This window comes from Equus przewalskii, chromosome 20, assembly GCF_037783145.1.
Source record: "Equus przewalskii isolate Varuska chromosome 20, EquPr2, whole genome shotgun sequence".
In the NCBI taxonomy this organism is placed as follows: Eukaryota; Metazoa; Chordata; class Mammalia; order Perissodactyla; family Equidae; genus Equus; species Equus przewalskii.
Window position 1 is genome coordinate 32,431,451 of NC_091850.1, and position 22,085 is coordinate 32,453,535.

General features: G+C 40.8%; 1 protein-coding gene across 31 annotated transcripts in view; it reads left to right on the forward strand.

The window, feature by feature from the left end:
• Positions 1 to 4: 4 nt before the first annotated feature.
• The window catches only part of DROSHA (drosha ribonuclease III), a 120,268-nt gene continuing 98,187 nt past the window's right edge, over positions 5 to 22,085 (forward strand). For 4 of the 31 annotated variants that reach the window (XM_008536938.2, XM_070587135.1, XM_070587139.1 and 1 more), the window contains exons 1-7: positions 5 to 185; positions 1,261 to 1,387; positions 2,445 to 2,510; positions 5,921 to 6,754; positions 10,629 to 10,721; positions 16,769 to 17,000; positions 20,082 to 20,223. In XM_008536938.2, coding sequence (XP_008535160.1) covers positions 2,491 to 2,510; positions 5,921 to 6,754; positions 10,629 to 10,721; positions 16,769 to 17,000; positions 20,082 to 20,223 — 1,321 coding nt within the window. In that variant the 5' untranslated portion in view covers positions 5 to 185; positions 1,261 to 1,387; positions 2,445 to 2,490. Of the gene's footprint in view, positions 186 to 1,260; positions 1,388 to 2,444; positions 2,511 to 5,920; positions 6,755 to 10,628; positions 10,722 to 16,426; positions 16,538 to 16,768; positions 17,001 to 20,081; positions 20,224 to 22,085 lie in introns of all 31 variants that reach the window. The other 27 variants (XM_070587141.1, XM_070587145.1, XM_070587147.1 and 24 more) reach the window with 15 other exon arrangements.

Below are 22,085 nucleotides of genomic sequence, written 5' to 3' on the forward strand. Positions count from 1 at the left end.
CCGCGCACAGGGCGCTGCGGCGAGCCCCCGAGCTTTCTCCCCCTTGGTTCGCTTTCTCAGGTTTGCTTTTTAATTCCCTCCGTTTCCTGTTCCGGAGGCGCGGGCGGCGCTACGATCTTGGCGGCTGCAGTTATAAGCCTGGCTTTGCTCTGACGGCGACCTCGCGGCCGGAGAGCCTTTTGTAGGTAAAAAGGGCACCTTGCGGGTGTTGGAAGAGGGACTGCTTCCAAGTGTCCGGATTTAAACAGGGCTGGAGTGCATCCTGGGGCTGAGGCGAGAGGCGCCTGGGAGTTAGGATCGGGGATCCCCTCTTCAAATCTGCAGCTAAGGGCATAAAAGCGACCCTAGGGCCGGATCCCACAAAGAAATAGAAGTGAAAAATGAGACCTTTCATTCATTTGTGGGGCGCGTGCGATGGTCCAGGCCGGAGGCTGCGCGGGTCTCCGAGGGGAGCTTGCCTCGTGGGCTCCCAGTCTGGCGGGAGATGCAAACGGGGAAACACGCAATTATGCATCAGCGGGACCAAGGTGACCCGCCTGTAGATTCAACTGGGGGAAAGAGAGTGTCCTTAATAAACATGTTGCCGCACTTTGCAACTCTTTCTACATAGACTGATGTTCCTGGACGTGTAAACATTCCAAACAGCTCCCTCAGTTTCCCTTCTTCCGAACAGCAACCTAGGAGTAGGCAGATGCAGAACATAATTACTGTTCCAGTTGCAGTGACTTCCTTGACTTTTGAATTAAAGTTTGCATCCACAACACAGCCTGACTAGGCCTTTAATAGGTCAGTTTCGTGATCAGTGTTTTCAGATATTCTATCTATAGAAATATTCGTGAGGATCTAATAGTGAATTTTCAACTGTTACATACGGTACAAGTGTTAGTGATCCTGACTGTTGCCGACTTCTAGGTTCAACACACTCCTTTGTGTTCCTCTGGAACTCTGTCATACCTCTTTTCTTGTGTTTATTGCATTATATTATTTTTTAAAAAATGTATTTATGGATTCTGAGTCCTTGAGTCCTACAGGCTGTGTGTCTGTCTTACTCGTCTTTGAATCCCCAGGGCCTGCAACAGTGCCCCACATGTGTAAGTTCATTAAATGTTGCATGAATGAGTGAAAAGGCCTGTTTTTGGTCTGGTTTTGATAGTGCAAATCCGTTGTGGATATATGTGGAAGGGAAACGTACAGTAGCAGCATAGAAACATATACCATTGGTGAGACAGTAAACATTTATTGACCACCTACTGTGTGCAGGATGCTCTGCCAGGGGCTGTGAAGGATACAGAAATGACTATGAATCAACCCATGTCGTCAAGGAGCTAATATTCTAGTGGAGGAGTTAGACATGTGCACACTTGACTATAATATGAGGCAGTCTCTGGTAAGTGCTGTAAAAGAAGTAAGTACAGCCTAAGAGCAAATGGAAGTAGAGGGGATGGGATTACTTCCTAAAGGGAACCAGGAAAGGCTTCACAAGAGGTGGCATTTGACATAGGTAGATGGGTAGAAGTTCAGTGGGCAGATTCATAGGGGATTTTAAGAAAGTGGGTGCAAAGAACAAGCTGGGTGATAGTACTTGGTATGTTAGGCAACTGGGAAAATCTGGGGTCATAGCTACTTCATGGGGAAGGTAATGGAGCATAAGCCTGGAAGAAGTTGGGTCCAGATTGTAGATGGCCTTAAATGCCAAGCATGGAATTTGAATTTGATTCTGTTGGCAGTGAGTGGCCCGTGGTGGCAAGATCAGCTGTGTAGGCCCTAGGTTTATCATGAGGGCCTTGGACTGAATAATAATCATTAATCAGTTATTATTTGGTGCCTACTATTTATTATACACAGTGATCGATACAGTTAAATAATCTGAAATTATTTTCATGAGCCATTTGAAAATCTACCTTAAGTCCGTTGGTAAAACTTTTAGTTAGAAAGACTTTAGGGAGATGCTTTACATTAAAGCTTTTTGCATTTAATATTTATTTGAGTTTTTTAAACATTTCGCTGAAGTTTAAGTATTTGGAATGTCATTTATGTTTACAACATTCTTCTATGGGAAGAGCTGAGAATGAAAATCAAGGACAACTCTTGTGTTTATAAGATTAATGTTTGAATCTGAATGCTGGTCCCACTGTGAAGGAAACTAGAGTATGGAGAGGGAGAGGAGAAATGATTTGTTCCCCCTATGTTTTTTAGCAAATTAGAGATGGAATATGCCAAAGTCTTTTTAGCTACTGCTTGTTTTGAGTCAGCAAGACAAGTGTTAAGGGCATGTTAGAAGTTAGTTGTAAACTTTAATTCAGTTCACCATGGTCTTAATTTTGTTAGTATGCTAAATGCATTGGAGAATGCAAAATCAGTCTTGAGATAATTGCAGAAATGTTCTGTAGCGTTAGCAGCTTGGGAAACATTTTTATGTCTATTTTATTCTTTCTCTCCTCTAGAGCTTGTATTCTCTGTGGAAGATGTGACATATCCAGACAGTACGTCATGATGCAAGGCAGCACATGGTGAGTGGTGTGATGGTAACGGCAGTTGTTTTGGGAGAACAGAGAGAGGAGCAACACTGACGCTGGGCCATAAAGGGTGGGAAGGATTTAGCTATTTGAGGGGAGCAGGGAATGTGTTTGTGGGGACCATGTACATGGCTAGGAACCTGGGCCAGAGTAGTTAATGAGACATCCCGGAGTCCTGCCCTGATGGAGCTTGCACTTCTGAGGTGCAGGCTGATGTTAAAGATGGAAGTAGGTAATTAGTTGGTGAATTATAATTACAGGAATACATCACTTTATTGCACTTCACTTTATGGCACTTCACAGATACTGTGTTTTTGACAAATTAAAGGTTTGTGGCAACCCTGCATCGAGCAAGTCCATCGGCGCCATTTTTCCAACAAGATCACTTTTTTTCTCTGTGTCACATTTTGGTAATTCTTGTGACATTTCAAACTTCTTCATTATTGTTATATTGGTTGTGGTGATCTGTGATCAGTGGTCTTCAATGTTACTGTTGTAATTGTTTTGGGGTGCTGTGAGCTGCACCCAATAAGGTGGCAAACTTAATTGATAATGTGTGTGTTCTGACTGCCTTTCCCCATCTCTGTCCCTCTCCTTGGGCCTCCCTATTCCCTGAGTCACAACACTATTGAAATTGGGTCAATTAATAACCCTACAGTGGCCTCTAAGTGTTCAAGTGAAAGGAAGAGAGCACGTCTCTCAGTTTAAGTCAAAAGCTAGAAGTGATGAAGCTTAGTGAGGATGGCATGTCAGAGCTGAGATAGGTCTCTCACACCAAACCGCTTAGCCAAGTTGTGAATGCAAAGGAAAAGTTCTTGAAAGACATGGAAAGTGTTACTTCAGTGAACACACGAATGATAAGAAGGCAAAGCAGTCTTATTGCTGATATGGAGAAAGTTTTAGTGGTCTGCATAGAAGATCAAACCACCAGTCACAACATTCCCTTAAACCAAAAATGTTCATAAAATGCATTGTGTCACCTACACTTCTCTCAAAGTCCCAGAAAAGTGCAACATACCTTTTTTTATAAAAATTTTATTGAGGTCATAATAGTTTATAACATTGTGGGATTTCATTTGTATGTTATTATTTGTCAGTCACCACATAAATGCATCCTTTTACCCCTTATGCCCACCCCCAACCCCCTTCCCCTCTGGTAACCACTAATCTGTTCTCTTTGTCCATGTGTTAGTTTATCTTCCACATATGAGTGAAATCATACGGTGTTTGTCTTTGTCTGGCTTATTTCACTTAACATAATACCTTCAAGGTCCATCCAGGTTGTTGCTAATGGGATGATTTTGTCTTTTTTTTTTAATGGCTGAGTAGTATTGCATTGTATATATATCACATCTTTATCTAGTCATCAGTCGATGGGCACTTAGGATGCTTCCATATCTTGGCTATTGTGAATAATGCCACAGTGAACATAGGAGTGCAAAAGTCTCTTCAAATTGTGGATTTCAAGTTCTTTGGATAAATACTCAGTAGTGGAATAGCTGGGTTGTATGGTATTTCTATTTTAATCTTTTGGGAAATCTCCATACTGTTTTTCCATAGTGGCTGCATAAGTTTGCATCCCCACCTGCAGTGTTTGAGAGTTCCCTGTTCTCCATGTCCTCTCCAACATTTGCAACATAACTTTTAGATGCACTAGGAAACCAAAAATTGGTGTGATTCGGTATTTGCTTTATTGTGGTGGTCTGGAACAGAGGCTACGGTATCTCTGAGGCATGCCAAGAGGATGCACAGAGTGTATGAGAGCAGAGAACCTAACAAAGGCCTGGAGGGCAGTGATAATGGTTGTAGAAAGGCCAGCAAGGGTGTTGTTATAGGAGCCAGGCAAGAGATGATGGTGTGAAGTGCATGAACTCAAGTATTTATAAAGATGGAATGATAGGAGTTTTAAAATAAGTTTTTAGCTAAAGAGGATAAGGGAGTGTGTTGAGAAGCCAGAGCTGGTGTATAGAATTATGAATGTGCAGATTATGACCTGCTGGATGAGTAGGGGAAAGCTTCCCACATGGGGTCGGCAGGTAGCTCCTCAGCGGTTCTAGGTAGTTTTGTGGTAAGCGTCTTTGCCATAGACATCTTTGCCCCAGCATTTTCGCTGCAAACACCTTCACCAGTTAGTTATGCAGTGAAAATGTTTGTGACAAAGATGTTTATTGTGAAGATGTTTACAGAAAAACCACTGGACACACCCTCAGCATCCGAGCTCTGACTTTGCGGAGGTGAAACCTACGGGTAGTTTTGATTGAAGGCGCAGTTTCAGTACACCCACCCAAAGGAAGCAGTCACAAAATTTATTACAGATCCAGAAGCGAGGGGGCGCGATGAGCCCGGGGAATGGCAGTCCTCCGTCCCAGGTCATGAGCAAACAGGAGATAGAGAGCTGGGTAGCAAGCACCTATTACAGTCACGCGCCACATAATGACTTTCAGTCAATGACAGAGGTCCCATAAGATGAGTACCATATAGCCTAGGTGTGTAGTAGACTATACCATCTAGGTGTGTATAAATACACTCTACAGTGTTCGCACAACAATGAACTCACCTAACCACACATTTTTCAGAACTACCCCATTGTTAAGTGACTCATGACTGTACTTATAAGGTGGTTGTGGCGGAGGTCACTAACTTTTTGCAGGCTTAACTCTAAGTGGTTATTTTAAAAGGAGCACTGGGAAAAGCAACGCAGAAACTTAATGGCGGGAATCCTAAACTCAGATTCTTATCTACGTGTCCAGACTCTGGGTGTGAGCATGGTTGTCATGTAAGATGCCTAGGCAGTAACTCAGAAAAGCAAAAGTTGTTTTTCAAAAAGTTGTTTTTCTTATCACAGGGAGGAAAAGTTGTTAGATGATTCCCTGGTGTGTAACTTGAGGACCAATAAATGGTATCATCTATTGAGATAGGAAACACTAAAAAAGGAGCAAGTCATGTCTTGTAGGGGAAGATCATTAATTCCTTTTAGGACATGTTACGTTGATTTTCTGGAGTCTGCTGAGTGGGGAGGAAGGTGAAAACAGGAAGATGCTGGTGCACCTGCACAAAACGGGATGACATGGTGAGGTCAAGATATTTGGGGAACTTGAACGAGGACATGATAGCAAATGGTTGAACAATGGCTCGTTGAATTGGTCATTCTGGAGGTGGAGCTGCTGTAGGGATTGATAAGGTCCAGGGACTGACCGAGGCAGTGGATTGTGTGGCTGAGACAGGGGAAGAGGAGTTTATTGGCCCAGAAGAGTTTCAGATAATACAGAGAACTCAGTATTAGATGAGTGGAATATTCCAGCGGCCTAAGGGGTCTGTTAATTGCTCTTGAAGATGGTCAGGCATTTGTGAAACCCTGTTTACATAGTGAGGTTCTCTTTTTCTTTTTCTTTCCTCCAACGAAGTCATAGAATGTCGTTCCACCCAGGACGAGGGTGTCCCCGAGGGCGAGGAGGACATGGAGCCAGACCCTCAGCACCAGCCTTCAGGCCCCAAAATCTGAGACTGCTTCACCCTCAGCAGCCTCCTGTGCAATATCAATATGAACCTCCAAGTGCCCCTTCCACCACATTCTCAAACTCTCCAGCCCCCAATTTTCTGCCTCCACGACCAGACTTTGTACCCTTCCCTCCACCTATGCCTCCGTCAGCACAAGGCCCTCTTCCCCCCTGCCCAATCCGGCCCCCCTTTCCCAACCACCAGATGCGGCCCCCCTTCCCGGTGCCTCCTTGTTTTCCTCCCATACCACCTCCGATGCCCTGTCCTAATAACCCTCCGGTCCCTGGAGCACCTCCTGGACAGGGCACTTTCCCTTTCATGATGCCCCCTCCTTCCATGCCCCACCCTCCACCCCCTCCAGTCATGCCACAGCAGGTCAATTATCAGTACCCTCCGGGGTACTCACATCACAATTTCCCACCTCCCAATTTTAATAGCTTCCAGAACAACCCCAGTTCTTTCCCACCCAGTGCTAATAACAGCAGCAGTCCTCACTTTAGGCATCTCCCTCCATACCCACTCCCAAAGGCTCCCAGTGAGAGAAGGTCCCCGGAAAGGCTCAAGCATTACGATGATCACAGGCACCGGGATCACAGTCATGGGCGAGGAGAGAGGCATCGGTCCTTGGATCGGCGGGAGCGAGGCCGAAGTCCTGACCGGAGAAGGCAAGAGAGCCGCTACAGGTCAGATTATGACCGAGGGAGAACGCCGTCCCGTCACCGGAGCTACGAGCGGAGCAGGTACAGCACATGTGTGTTTCTTATGAACTGCAGAGGCCCAGACACCTCTGCCATTTTTGTGTATCAGCAAACCAAACAAAGAGGTCAATTTATAAAAGGAAAGAAATCTTGTCTGGGGCTGTTTTAAAGAGGAAGAGACAACTGACAAGTAAAGAAGTTGATGTCAGAAAAAGCCACTTTTGAGAAGCATTCCAAAATTATCAATGTAGATTCATTTCGGTGAATGTAAGCTGATTACTCTCCATAATACAGTTGATATTTGGTGATGATCCAATGAAAGATCTTGTATTTTTGTGTGTGTTATCATACTTAATTATGTTCAGTGTGATCATTGTATCAGGCTATGGCACTTGTCTTCCTTTGGAATTGATGACCTGCGTATGTTATCAATTAGGAATCAACCTAGTTAACAAGCAGAGCCTGCTTTCTGATTTTTAGGATAAGTGGAAGTTTATTGTACATTGTTGCCTTCTTGCTCTGTTTCCGTGTAAAATGAAATAATGTTAGTTACACATTATCAAATTACAGTTTTCAAAAATAGCTTTTAACCTGTTTTGTTGTATTGAAACACATTTATATGGAAGAAAGTTGTATTTAAAAAATATTATTCCATTCCAGATTTCATTTCTGTTTTTCAGAATACCAAATATCTGTATATACAAGAGAATAAGGTGTTGAGCAGATGTTCTTAAACTTGGGTTCATTGATGGCCTTCTAGAAATGCTCTGAAGTTATATGCAAAATGTTATGTGTGTGTATGTTTTTCTATAAGTAAATTGGTAGCTCACAGCAGATTCTCAAGAGGTGGTGTCTCTTATCCCAAAAGCCTAAGAACGTTGGGTTAGATGGAAAAAATACAAATACACAGATAATGATTGTACTAATATTTATTTATCCCTTCAGTGAACTCTTTATATTGATGAAGATTTGAGGTTTTCCAGTTGTCAAGCTAGTAACAGTGCTTCTCGTTCTGTCCCCTGTGGTTGTTTACCTTCATTGTCTTGTGGAACTTCTGTGCTAAAAATATTTGAGCTCCCCAAACCAGACCACTTGGTTGTTTGGGTTTTAGAGAGCTGGTCTTGGCTCCTGTGCAATCGGTTCACTTCTTGGTTTCCATGTTTTTCTCATGACTGTTGGTGTGATTCTGAACATTTTGCCAGTAAATGGTAATGGTTATTCTCACCTGAAGAATGCTCTGAAGGTTTGGAAGGAAATGCGTTGTTGCCTTTCCCCAACGCCCAGTGGAAGGTAGAAGGGAGCGTGTTTCCTGCAGAGATGAGTGGTTTCTGGTGGGCCAAAGCTGACCGAGCGTCAGTAAACTTTTAAAAAATCTTATCAGCATGAATTACTGTTTCTGGTCAATTTTGTTCTTAATTATTCCATGATGGACTAGTTGGCAGAGGCCTGTGATTGTTTATTTTACAATTTTATGGTGAAAATCCAAACTGGAAAGAGTTTAAACGTTTTCTTCAGTCTTTAAAGTGATTGTTAATAATCCTACCTCTGGGGAAACATTTTGCTGCAAACTTTAACATTCTAGATAGCATTTTTAAAAATCTGTTTTGGGGTGCGTTAGTTAGAGGAGTTTTTAGGGCTGTGCTGTAAAATCCTAAATTTTTCCATCTAGGCATAAACTTGGAGTTATATGTTTGAAGAAACTCAGATGTCCTGTAAACTGAGGATCTCTATCAGTAAGTGAAATCCAGTGCCAAAAGAATTACATTAATCTCTATTATCCTAAACCACAACTTCTTATGAAGGACCTACTTAGGCTGTTGGCTCTTCTTTCTAAATGGCCTTTATTTACATTGGAATGGTTTTATAATGCTGTACCTGGGGCTTTTGTCCTGGAGCTGCCTTAGTGGCACAGCCACATTATAATTGGCTCCCTTAGAGGTCTTAGGTGGAGTGTCAGTTATCTATCTTATGTGGAATGCTTCTGTGAAATAAACATAGGGCACATGATGTCCTAATATAACTTCTAGAAGTATATTGCAAAAAACCAAAACTTCACAGATTGGTGCCTTAGATTGTGTTAAGTTTCTGTAAATTCTATAGTCTGTCCTCTGACTACTTCTCCCCTTGCTTCTTGGGGTAGGTGAATCGAACCTTTTACAAATTCCGTCTTCCTTCTTTTTCTCCTCCTCTGAAATGTGCTTGAATAATAATAATTACAGGGCTGTTTTAGGGCAACCTATTTCTAGAAAAAGTTTATGAAGAAGTGGATAAATGTGTTTGTTATGAAAGAGCAAGGTTGCTGTGGGGGATGGGAAATAAACAGCCGCAGATGCAGTGCACCGAACACTCTGCTGTGCAATGGGGAACAGTGCAGTGGCTTCCAGTGAGTAGTGCTACAGCACACTTGTCCACAGAGCTGTCCTGTTGCCAGGACCGTGTGTAGCCATTGGAGAGCCAGTATTATGTACCTACGGAATATCCTAATGCTCGCAAACAAGGAAGAGCTTTTGGAAAAGTAACCCAAACATGGTTTTTCTTGCTTTACATGGGTTCCTGATAGAGCGTTATTAATGTGATTTATCCCCAAATTGGTCTTTTCAGTTTAGACCCGCTCAGAGGTAGTGATCATCATCAGAAGTGCTGTTCTTGAATGCAAAATTCTATTGCCTAGATGTTAAAAACAAAAATGAGAAATTTTCTCTAAATAGAGTTTTTCTTTGGAACTTTGGGCTATTATTCTTTTCAGCAGCCATGCCATTATGAATTACACTGTATCTTGGACATGTGGTACTGCTCACTAGTTTCTATAATTGGGATTTACTTCCTAAAAGTAAAGTGGAATTTTAGAAGTGTATCAGATGAAGGGTGTGGAATCACAAGCTCTAGCTACTCTGTTTTGGACACCTGGTGTGTGCCTGAAGATTGTGTCTGTCCCAAAGAAGATTATTCAGAGGAGTCTTTTCTGAGGTTGGGGTGAGCTTTAAGTGAAAAAACAATTTTTGTTTTAATATCTAAGCAGTCACTGCTCTCAGTTTCGTAAGTTTTGACTTTGATACATTGACATTTCTTCTGTTTGGCTATAGGTTGGGAAATATTTTGGAATTGAGAAATTTTTATAGTCTTGCTGGACTCAGGCTAACTATAGCTTTTTTTTTTTCTGTTCTAAGATTGGGTGGTTATTTGCCTTAGATATAGTTCTGATTCAAACACACTAAAGTTCTGATTTTTGTTCCATATCTTCACTATACTTATTAAATAGACTCAGAAGTTTTTATTGTTATTAAATGCTAGTTTTACATTGGAAGGTTTTAAACTCCCTCATTCTTCTTTTACATTGGGTAAACTGAGCATCCCCGTTTAGAGTTTTTTCTAGATGAAAATAGCATTTAAAGGTAAAGTGACTTAGAGTCTCATGGCAGCTAGTGATAGCTAGAACTACAACCCAGGCCTGTCACCTATAAGAGTTTAGAGGTCTTTCATTATAGAACCTTGTCCTAATTTTTACTATAAAAGCTTTAATTTGCATTTATTTTATGAATGAATTTGAGAGTTTTCTAGAAATCAATAGGCAGTAGAATCCTTTAAAGTTTTCCCTGTAAGTTAAATAACCAAGGATTGGCTGGTTGGAAGCTCTTGAGAGAAGATTATGATAAAATTCCCTTTCTTGCTCAGCATCAAGTTATGACTTCTTTCTTTAAAGAAAACAGCAAAAAATGTCCAAGTTAGTTAACTTCTGTAAAGTGAAAAGCTCCTTTGTCCTCTACTAAATGAAGGATGAATAAAAAAGTCCCATAGAGAATAGTGCCTGAAAAATTCTTAGGTGAAGTCCATTTATTTAGAAGATGCATTCAGTGAAAAGAGATGGTGTTTTTGAGTCTTTCTGTTGAAAACAGCTCTGTGTATTAATTCCTTTAAGAGAGCGGGAACGGGAGAGACACAGGCACCGGGACAGCCGAAGATCACCATCTCTGGAAAGGTCCTACAAAAAAGAGTATAAGAGATCTGGAAGGTAAGCAAGGAGTTGACACTGAAAGAAGTCATAGGATTATCTCCTTGAATTCAGATTTTGTGCTTGTGCAGAGTATCAGCCAAGTCTTCAAAATAGCCTAAGAGTCTGTCCAAAATGCCCTGCGAAAAGCTAATGCAGCCAGGAACTGAAAAATCTTTACTTTCAAGATGTACTGATTATGCACAAAGAAAATCTTGATAAATTTCCAAAAATTATAAGTTATATGGGCCACTTTTTCTGACCTTAATTGGTATAAAACTTTGTTAATAATTCAAGTGTTTTTGAAGAAAACCTTGGAAATTCATAATTATGCTCTTAAATTTACTTGTTTCAGGAAAAAAGAGCAAAACTGCAGTCACACTTTATTTAGAAAAATGACATTGAGATTGCTGTGAACCCACACTTAGAGGATGTAAGAAGTTGTATATCAAGAAGTAAAATTCATAATCTCATATAATAGTAATTACAAACAGCACTCTGGAATCTGACAGATCTGGAATAATTTATTAGTTTTCCCAACTTTGTTCTTGGGCAAAGATGTCTAACCTTTTTAAGCCTCAATGTCTTTGTCTGAAATAAGGACAGTTATACTTGCCTTATTGAGTGGTGAGGGGTCATTGAGATAAAACATGTAAAACACTTAGAATTGGCCCAAAGTTAGTGCCAAATAAACGGTAACCATATGTGTAATTATCTGATCACTTGCCTCGAGAAATTGGTAGAGTATAAGAAAAGCAGAAAAAGGGATTTAAAGATAAAATAAATTGATGAACTCGAAAACAGAACTATAGCAATATAACAATATTGTAAATAAATGCAAGGCCTTTCTTTGCAAGGTCATACAAGTTAAAAAATGGCAAGTCAAGGGGCTGGCCCCATGGCGGAGTGGTTGAGTTGGCGCTCTCTGCTGCAGGTGGCCCAGTGTTTCGTTGGTTCGGGTCCTGGGCGCGGACATGGCGCTGCTCGTCAAGCCACGCTGGAGCAGCGTCCCACGTGCCACAACTAGAGGGACCCATGATGAAGAATATACAACTATGTACTGGGGGGGCTTTGGGGAGAAAAACAAAAAAAATAAAATCTTAAAAAAAAAAATGGCAAGTCAAGAAAAGAGAAACATATTTCCTTAGGTATAAGAAAGAATTATTATATTTATATTATATATTATTATATTATATAAGTATTATTATAGGAATGAATGAGATTTAAAAATTACACTACGTTGGTCTAAGTACAGATATTTAAAAAATTAACAAACTTGGATGTGATGGGTTGATTTCTAGGAAAACAAAAATTACAAACTTTACACAAGAAGCAGGAAATTTTAATAGGCTGATAACCATGGGAAAAAATGAAACAGTTGAATTTGTACCATCTTCCAAAATTTTTAAACTGTTCTAGAACACTGAAGAAGATGGAAGGAAAGCTCAGCTCATGCTCTGATACCAGGAAAACCCAGATGGCAAAGCCTAATCAATGAAAAGAAAACTACAAGACAATCTCTCTTACAAATATGGATATAAAAATGCTTTAGTATATTAGCAAGTTGTTTTCAGTAGTGTGTTAAAACAACTGAGTTTGTTCCAAGATTGCATGGATAGATAGATTGGTAATAGGCAATCTCTAATTCTTTGTGTCAGAATCTGTAGGGTTATCTACCTGCCTATTCAGTATGTAAAATAAAAGCAGCATCTATTTATGAGTAAAAACGTGAGTGAGCAAAGAATATAAGCAGACTTTTTAAATAAGATGCAGAACATTATCTCATGATGAGCATGATGACACTATCTCAGAAGAACCAAATTTAATTCAGAAACCTTATAGGCTTTCCCATACAAGTTAGAAAAAAGACAAGGAGGCCCCTTTGCCTATCATTGTTACCTAACATTGTGCAACTTAATCAGTAAACAAGTGAAAAACATTGTCTTCTTGTCTGTCCCAGGTGTTATACTGGTGCAAGTGATATAGTCGTTAACAGGAGTCCCCATTTTACGAGAATAAGGAAGTTAAGTGCTGTGAGAAGTGCTTTTGATGGAGCAGTTACATCTTGTTCTGGGAACACAGCAATGAAAAACTCAGTCTGGGGTAGTCCTAGAGAAATGGACATTTTCCTGATAGCTGAAGTATGTGTGGGAATGCAGTAGGGAAGGGAGTGGCAGAGGAAGAGAGAAGAGCACGTGTGAAGGTTGCAGGGTGGAGAAATGCTCTGAGAAGGTCAACCCTGGAGGCTGGGAAGTGAGTTTAGAAGACTTGTAGTAATTCACGAAAGAAGTGATTGTGCCTAGATCAGGGCAATGAGAGTGGTAATGGGGAAAGGTAGAGGTAATTGACAGATATTTATGAGATTGAGTCTGCAGGACCTGATAACTGATCATGAGGGAAGAAAAGTAACAGCTGAGATCTGGTGTTCCCCGTTGAGGGTGAGTGAGGGATACTAAGAGGCAAGAGGGGTTCAATTTTGGGCATGTGGAGTTCAGAATCTATGAGACAACCAAATGGAATTATGTGGTAGTTAATTGGATGTACCGGTGTAAAGTTCAGAAAAGAGATCCCAGCTGAAATAGTAAATGCCATGGAGTAGATGAGATAACTAGGAAGAGTTTGTTCAGTGAGAAAGGGCCTGAGGAGGAGGAGAAAAAGGAGACAAGGATAGGAAAAAAGCCAAGATATTGTGTTGGTGGACATCACTGAAGACCCATTTGAGGTTGATGATTTTTAATGTAGAGTGCTGGAAATCTCTTTGGTCTAGTGGTTTCTTTTCCAGTGCCAAGTCGCTTGTGGAGAAGGCAGACTTGGATTCTGCGAGTTCTAGCTAATGCAGTAGATGAGAAAATAAAAATTAGAGTTGTAAATACTGTAAAGGAGAAAACTTATCATAGTGTAATATAGCATATTGTTAAACAATTTTGAGTTTGGATTTTGAAGTTTGGAATGCCTGAGACACCTAAAAAAGATGTTTTGCTCCTGTTTTGAAATGCCCCCCTCAAAGTGTTAAAAAAAAAGAAAAAAAAGTACTAATTGGTATTCACAACAGACACCCCTGACCATCCAACATTCAAGACACCTGCCTAAAGGGGAGGGGATGAGGATGTCTTTTGCCCGTGATGATAATAATAAGCATTTGGTGGGATTTTTAGTACATGTCAAAATGTCTGTGTCAAACAGCCATATTAGCATCTGAATACCACTTACTAGCATTGTGATATTGGGCAAGTGATGTAGTTTCTAATTCTGTTTCCTCTGTAGGAGATGTTCATATCTGCCTCATAGGATTCTTGTAAGGATTAAATGTGAGTGTCAGTAAAATGCCTAGCAGAGTGTCAGGTTCTCAGTAAACACCAAAAACAAACAAAACCACACCATTGGGAGCTAAGAGTTGCCATTATTAGCTAATGGTATTATCAGGAAAATTCAAGAGGATCAGCTAACAAAGAAAGAGAATTAACTCACTGAAGTTGACAGTTATAAAATAAACATACCCAAATTAATAGACTCCTTAAATACAAGGAATACCTACTTAGAAAATGTAACAGGAAAGCAAAATGTAGATTCACTATAGAAAAGTTAAATTAATTAAAATTAAATATCTTAGTAAACTTAAAAAAATATGTAGATTAATGGGAAGAAACTATAAATGTAGCTGATGACAAAGAAGGTGATGTCAATGAATGGAGGGCATGCCATGTTCCTGTAGTGGAAGTGGAAGATAGTATAAAAATACCAGTTGTCTTCAAAATAATCTACAATTTTGATGTAACTTAAGTCAAAGTACTGGTTTTAGAACTTCATAATGACTCGGATTCTTCTTTGGAACAGAAGTGAGAATGATGAAGAAAAATAATAATGCGGAAACACTTTGTCTAGTAGTATTAAAATATTCTATAAACATGTAGTTACAGCAATTTGATATGGGTATAAATAGATCAATGAAACAAATATTGAGCAATATTCAAGAATATATAAAAATTTACACCTATCATAAAGTTGTTTCACATCAGAGGAGAAACTGACATGGGGACCATTGGTGAGCCGTATGGAGGAGAAAACTGAAATTAGATTTCTGCTTTATATCTTGAAGAGAGAGTAAAAAAATTAATATTAAAAGTAACTGAAGAAAACATAAAATATTTAACCTTGGAATGGAATTCCAAGCATAACACTAAGGCAGGAAATATAAAAAAATTCTCTAGATTTGGCCATATAAAAAAGTTGTTTGTAGCAATAAAAAGGAATAAAAGGAAAACAAAAAACTGAAAAAGATTCCATTACGTTTGTCAGAAGGGTGATTATCTTAATAAAAACTCTTTCAGTAAGACTATAATCCTAGTTTAAATAACATTGGCATAGCATATGACTGGATATTCATAAAAGAAGTGAACACGAAATGTGTCATTTCGGTAGTGATAAAAAATTGCAAGATAAATTAAATGAGATACTTTTCCCATCAGAAAGGCAAAGATTAAAAACGATCATGTTGACAGGATATGTGGAAACAGGAACTTGTGGATGGTTTTGATTGGTCTAAACTGGTACTGCTTATCTGGAGAGAAAGCTTAAAAAAAAAGGTACACACTTTTTTGTGTGAAATAAAATGGGCAAAGAACACGTGTGTTTATGGTAGCATTGTTTGTGATGGCAAAAACACGGTAACAACCTAAGTGACTGTGGACACATTTGTTAAATTATGATGTATACATATGAAAGAATAATGTGCAATTATTAAAAATGGTTCAGATATAGAGGTACTGAAATAAAAAGGTGTTCCTGACTTACTATTGAGTGAGAAGGGCAGGCTATGGAGTTCCTTGTTTGTTAAAATGTGTATATTTCTATACTTTCATATATTTATATGTTTTAACATATTTGTAAATTTAGTGGTCATTTCTGGTGTTACAGGTGATTTTTGTTTTATTTCTGTTAATGCTTTGATTTTTTTTTTACGGTGAATGTATATACATTTTGCTTTATAGTAACTTTTTTTTTCTGGTAACAAAGCTAATGATGTACATTAGAATATTTAGAAATTAATAAGTAATCAATATGTATAATCTTTCTAATCACTCACCCCTTACCTCCAATGTATACAATGTAGACACTCCCACTTTCCCTGTCGTAAAATTAGAAGTTAGTGGTAGAGTTGATGGAAAGAGCTAATTTGTGACTTTGCTCTGGATACATACTTTCTTGGATAATAGTAACTTTGTTAGTGGAGCTGCAGAGGCTGCCAGGGTAACACTGATAAAGCAGTTACCTCCTTGTCTGGATTCTCGAGGTCTATATGTTTCCACCTAAATTTCTTGGGCTTAAATTAAAATCTATTCTATAGATTTTTCCCTCCAAGCACATCCATAAGATGGGCCTTTGCAAATTTCAAGCCCCAGAAGTTCGAGGAGATAGAGTTGGTTTTATCCTTTTTAGTTGAGTTAATATTAGTATTTGTGGGAATCATAACTAGGCAAAGTGGTGGTTCTCTAAGCAGTAATGCCCAAGTGTGGGCTTCCAGAGAGATGGTTAGGGAAGATGTAACTGGTTCACTCTTGCATTATGGTCCTCAGGCTAAATTTATGGCCAAGTTGAGACCATGTTTTGTGAAGCCTTCTTTTTCTTGGCAAAGCAAGATGTGGAGGCTTCAAAACTACCATTCTCATTGCCGAAATTGTCTACATGTGGAGATTTCCAAATATTCCCCAAATATCTTTCTCTTCTAGGAGTTATGGTTTGCCAGTTGTTCCTGAACCTGCTGGATGCACACCAGAATCACCTGGGGAGATTATTAAAAATACAGATTCTTGGGCCCCACCCCTGGAGACTGTGAATCAGTAAGTAGATCTGGGGTAGGGCCTGGGAATTTGTATTTTTAAACAAGGAACTTCAGGTGATTCTGATGCCACCAGACTGATGATTGGGAATCACTGGTTTAACAAAAGTAAATATGGTGGTTTGGCATGGCATTTTCATTTCAGGTGAAAAATGAATTGAACAGGTGAGATAGAATAGTTTTACAGTGGAAGAACATTTTAATAATTAGCCTCCTCCGTCCCCTTTTGAAGTCGCTCCCCAAGTAGGGAGAAGAAGAGAGCTCGTTGGGAAGAAGAAAAAGACAGATGGAGTGACACCCAGAGCTCTGGCAAGGAGAAGAACTATACCTCAATCAAGGAAAAAGAGGCGGAGGAGACGCCACCTGACAAAAATGAGGAGGAGGAGGAAGAACTTCTCAAGCCCGTGTGGATTCGATGCACCCACTCAGAAAACTACTACTCCAGTGACCCCATGGATCAGGTGGTAGGTCTGAAGTAGGAGGGGAGCTAGAAACCAGGGTTTCTCAACCTCGGCGCTATTGGCATTTTGGGCCAGATAGTTCTTTGTGGTGGGGCCTGCACTGTGCGCTGCAGAATGTTGAGCAGCATCTCTGGGCTCTATGCACTGGATGCCAGTAGAACCCTTCCCCAGTCGTGATAACCAAAGCTGTCTTCAGACATTGCCAAATGTCCCCAGGGGGAAAAAAGCCACTGCAGGTTGAGAACCACTGCTATAGACAAAAGCTGTTTTACAAAGCCAGAGGCAAGAGGGCAGTAGATTAACTAAAGTATCTCTTCATTCTGCATTTTTTATGACACTGCTAGTCTTGACACTGGTAGTGGTGTAAGCTCTCACTCATAACTACTTTATGCAGTTTGTGCTATGTATGTGTGTGTGTGTTTTTCCCTTAAAATGGGAAATAAGGAAGAATTTGAGTTTGTTTCTTATGAGTCTGACCTTGACCAAAGATAACCATGGGAAGTTTCCCATCATGTTGGCTGGTTCTGTGGAATGGCAGGAATCGTCACCCTTAGTGGGCTCTTAGAGACTCAGTGCATGTGCTGCTCCCAATGGGGCTCCTGGGACACAGCAGCCGACACTCTCATTGCGTGGTGGACTCCACGACCTCCTCTGTGCACTTGCTTCTCTTTTCCTTTCCTTTCTTCCGTCTCCATTTTTTTTTTTTTTGGTCACTCTGTTTTCTCTCTTTCTCCTGATAGGCATTATGCCTCCATCCTATTAATTGAGGCATATTTGCCACAGGGTGGACACACAGTAATGTTCACTGATTAAATGACTGAGTGAAGGAATGAATATGTACAGGTTGAGGACATAAGAGGTTGGAGGTGTTAGAATTAGTGCATGGGGTTAGATAAGAGAATGTTCTGTTGTTTGGAATTTTGTGGAAATAGCTTCTACTTGGACTGGACCCTTATCTATAGGGAACTTGAAAGCAGACTTGTCTTTGGAAAGAAGGGTTTGAGAAATCACTCATAGTGGTGTGATATTCTACTTGATAATTAGAGCAGGGTTTTAAGTCATAGTTCATGGGATACAGGGAAGGGAAAGCTCATATACAAAGCATTTTTATGGTGCCAGAACTTTACTCCATGCTTCTCATGTTCCCTTATTTACTTCCCCAAACATCCCTGGAGAGAAGGTATCTGTCAGTTAGGAATGCTGCTGTAAGGAATGGTACCTGATTAATCGTGACTTAGATGAGCCGCGCTTATTTTTCTCAACCAAGCGTGTGGGGAGAGGTGGTGGCTGGTCTTCATTTAGAGGCTCAGGGATGGCAGGGCTCTAGGTTCGTGTTTGCTGTCTTCTGGCGCCTCCACAACGGTTGCGGGATGAGCGCAGCAGCTCCAGACAGCACATCATTACACACCTCTGTCCAGACACAGGACACAGAGGGCAGTGTCGGGTGGAACCTTCCTCTAGCAACTTCCCCAGAGCTCCCACAGATCTTTTCTTCCATCTCTTTGCCAGAACTGCATTGTATGTCTTCCCCAGGGATTTGTTTTCCATCACTGCTGTAACAAACTTCCAGAAACTTCATGGCTTAAAAACAACACACATTTATTTCTCATAGTTCTGTCGGCCAGAAGTCAAACTTGGGTCTCACTGGCCAAATCAGAATGTCAGCAGGGCTGCCTTTCTTTTTGGAGAGAATCTGTTTTCTTGCTCATTCAGGTTGCTGGCAGAGTTCAGTTCCTTGTGGCTATAGGATGGAGGTCCTTGTTGGCTGGCAGGTAAGGGCAGTTTCCAGCTTCTAGAGGCCATGTGCATTCCTTGGCTCGTGGACCCCTTCATTTGTCTTCAAAGCCAGCAGCACAGGTCGAGTCCCTCTTGTGCTTTGAATATCTTCTGCTTCTGTTACGCCTCTGACTACTGTTGAGAAAGGTTCTTCGATTTTAAGGGCTCGTATTAGATTGGGCCCACCCAGATAATCCGGGATAATCGCCTCATCTCAAATTATGTAACCTTAATCCCATCTGTAAAGTCCTTTCTGCCATGTAAGGTAACATATCAGTTTCTGGGGATTAGGACAGGGACATCTTTCAGGGTGAAAGCCCACATTCGCTAGGTCAGGAGTTCTCTGCTCCAAATCTGAAGGCATCATGGTTCTATTAGCAAGGAAGAAGGAGAGAATGGCTGCCATAGGTGCTATTATTCTTAAAACAAAACAACATAGTTGAAGACATTGAGGTACAGAGAGTTTAAACAGCACAGTTTTGTTTTTTTCCCCCTTACATTTTTATGGATGTATTAAAACTCCAGTGTAGAAGGAAGGCTGGTAAACCAGAAGCCCACCATTTGCCTATGCGTTTTGTCGTCTGATGTGGTAAGAATGTGAGAGCCATACCAGCCTTGCTGTGTCAGTAACAAGTTGAGGCTGAGGAGAAGCAATTACCCTCTTTTGGGATAACTGCAGATTTTATGATTTGTTTTAATTTTCTTTTTATGTCTGAAAGGTCTAGTCATTACATTTTGAAAATTACTAAGTCAAAGAGTATGGACATTAAAAACAATTTCCAACCTGGGAAGAGAGTAGGGAAAAGTGGAGAACTAGGAATACGTTGCTGAACTCTGTGTGTGTGTGTGTGTGTGTGTGTGTGTGTGTGTGTGTATCCCTCTGTTTATGGGGTGTATGTGTGGGGAAATATATAGGATATTTCTTTTTGATTATTGGATTATTGTAGAAGACAGTCTATCAGTGATTTTTAGTAGGGGAGTGTATGCTCCCTATGGGGGTGTCAGGTATCATGACTTCTCAGGGGGTCATAATTTTTTTGTCATATCAAAAGGGCATAGACGAACAGTGCTGATATTCCTGAATGTTGGCAAAGTGCATTTTCCTAAGGACTGTGTCAGGCATAAATGTGTGTGTGATTCAGAGCATCATTGCCAGTGTTGGTTATCTTGTTTTTAAATGTTTTTTAAATTGAGGGTTGAAAAATGGCATCTTGCTGTTATAAATCTTTGATTACTTAGAGGTCTTAGGTCTGTTTGGTATGACTATTATTAATATAGTTCCTAATATTGATCCTTTATTTTTCAAAGGGAGATTCTACTGTAGTTGGAACAAGTAGACTCCGTGACTTATATGACAAATTTGAGGAAGAGTTGGGGAGCAGGCAAGAAAAAGCCAAAGCTGCTAGACCTCCGTGGGAACCTCCCAAGACAAAGCTAGATGAAGATTTAGGTGAGTCAGAAGTTGCTAGACCAAGACCCTGTGTGCTCTTTTATTATTGCTTAATCCTGGACTTTTGAGGATGTGTCCTTGAGAGTCCCATATCGAAATTTCCTCTTTTTCATTTTGTTTTCCTTAATTCCAGTCAGCAAAATACATAGCAATAGAACATTCCTCTTTTTGATCTCATTTTTCTTTAGTTACGTTCAGCAGAATACGTAAGAGATCTCATTTGCATGGCATGCTAACAATTGTGTCCCTTGTAGAATTGTCTAGTCCTAGAATCAGAAGGGACCATAGTCCAGCCTCCTGCCAGTAGCAGGAGCCCGTTCCCCATGCCTCGTGCTTCTGACAGGCAGGCATCCCCTTGTGGCCCTTGCTGCTGCCAGGTGCTCCTGGTTTGATGAGGAGAAGCCAGCTACAGCCCTGCTCTGTTTGAAGATTGCTCTCTGCTCATGTAGACAGTTTCCATGACTTTCTCCTATGGTGGTCTATTTTTTCATGTGTGTAGTCTGAGGTTCCAAGTTGATGCTGAGATCTTTGAGGATAAAAACTGCTTTTACCACTTTGTGTCCTTAGCCCCTAGCAGACTGCCAAGTACAGATGAGGCATTCAATATGCCTTTTCCTGTATGTTGTCTGGCTCTTGGCGGCCCACCTTTGTTATGTCTCCCATGCTGAAAGCCAGTGTCCATGGTGGGTAAAAGCACTGAGTGAACCGGCCGGCCTGGGTACGAATCCCTGTTCCACCACTTGGGATGTGACCTTGGACAAGTGATTTAGTCTCTCTGTCCCTCACTTGTCTCATCTGTAAAAGACAGGGATGACAGGAGCATCTGTCTCATGCAGTACCTGGAAAATACAACCGTGTGAGGGTTGGGTTTTATTACTGTGCGGTACTACATTAATCTCTTGTAGGTTAATCTAAGTTCTAGGTCTGTTTTTTAAATTGTGGTAAAATACATGTAACATAAAATCTACCATTTAACCTTTTTTAAGAGTACAGTTCAGTAGTATTAAGGACATTCACATTGTTGTGCAAACAGTCTCCAGAACTCTTTTGATCTTGCTAACTGAAACTGTACCCATTAAACAACTCCTCAGTGCCCCCCACCGGCTCCTGGCAACCACCATTCTACTTTCTGCCTCTCGGAATTTGACCACTCTGGGTACCTCCCATAAATAGAATTACAAACACACAGTACTTGCCTTTTTGTGACTGGCTTATTTCACTTAGCGTAATTCTTTGTCTGTTTTTATCCAGTCACTTCCAGGGACCAAAATCTTCTATTGCTACTATTGAGAGAAAAAAAATCTAAAATCTTCAGTCTGGCATTCAAAGCCTTCAGTCTGGCATTTACAGCACTTTGAGCCCTCGCCTCCTGCGGTTTTTCTGTGGGGCCTTTACTCTAGCCAGAGTCCACCCACGCTCTTGCCTCCGTGCTGTTGCCTGCAGTGCTCCCTCTGCGGCCCTTTCTTCTTACCTCCTCCTCATGAGCCTAACCCCAGCCCACCTCTGCGCTGGGTCACGTGCACCCCTTCCAGAAAATTGGCAGTGGCCTTTCCGGATCAGGGTGAACTCTCCCTTTTCTGAGTTGCTGCCTTTTATATTTTTTTTATTTATTCATTTGTTTGTTTATTTGTTTATTTGCTGAGGAAGATTGCCCTGAACTACCATTTGTTGCCAATCCTCCACTTTTTGCTGGAGGAAGATTCACCCTGAGCTAATGCCTGTGCCAATCTTCCTTTGTTTTGTATGTGGGTTGCTGCCACAGCGTGGCTGCTGACGAGTGGTGTAGGTCCATGCCTGGGAACTGAACCTGGGCCACTGAAGTGGAGCACACTGAACTTAACCATTAGGCCTCGGGGCCAGCC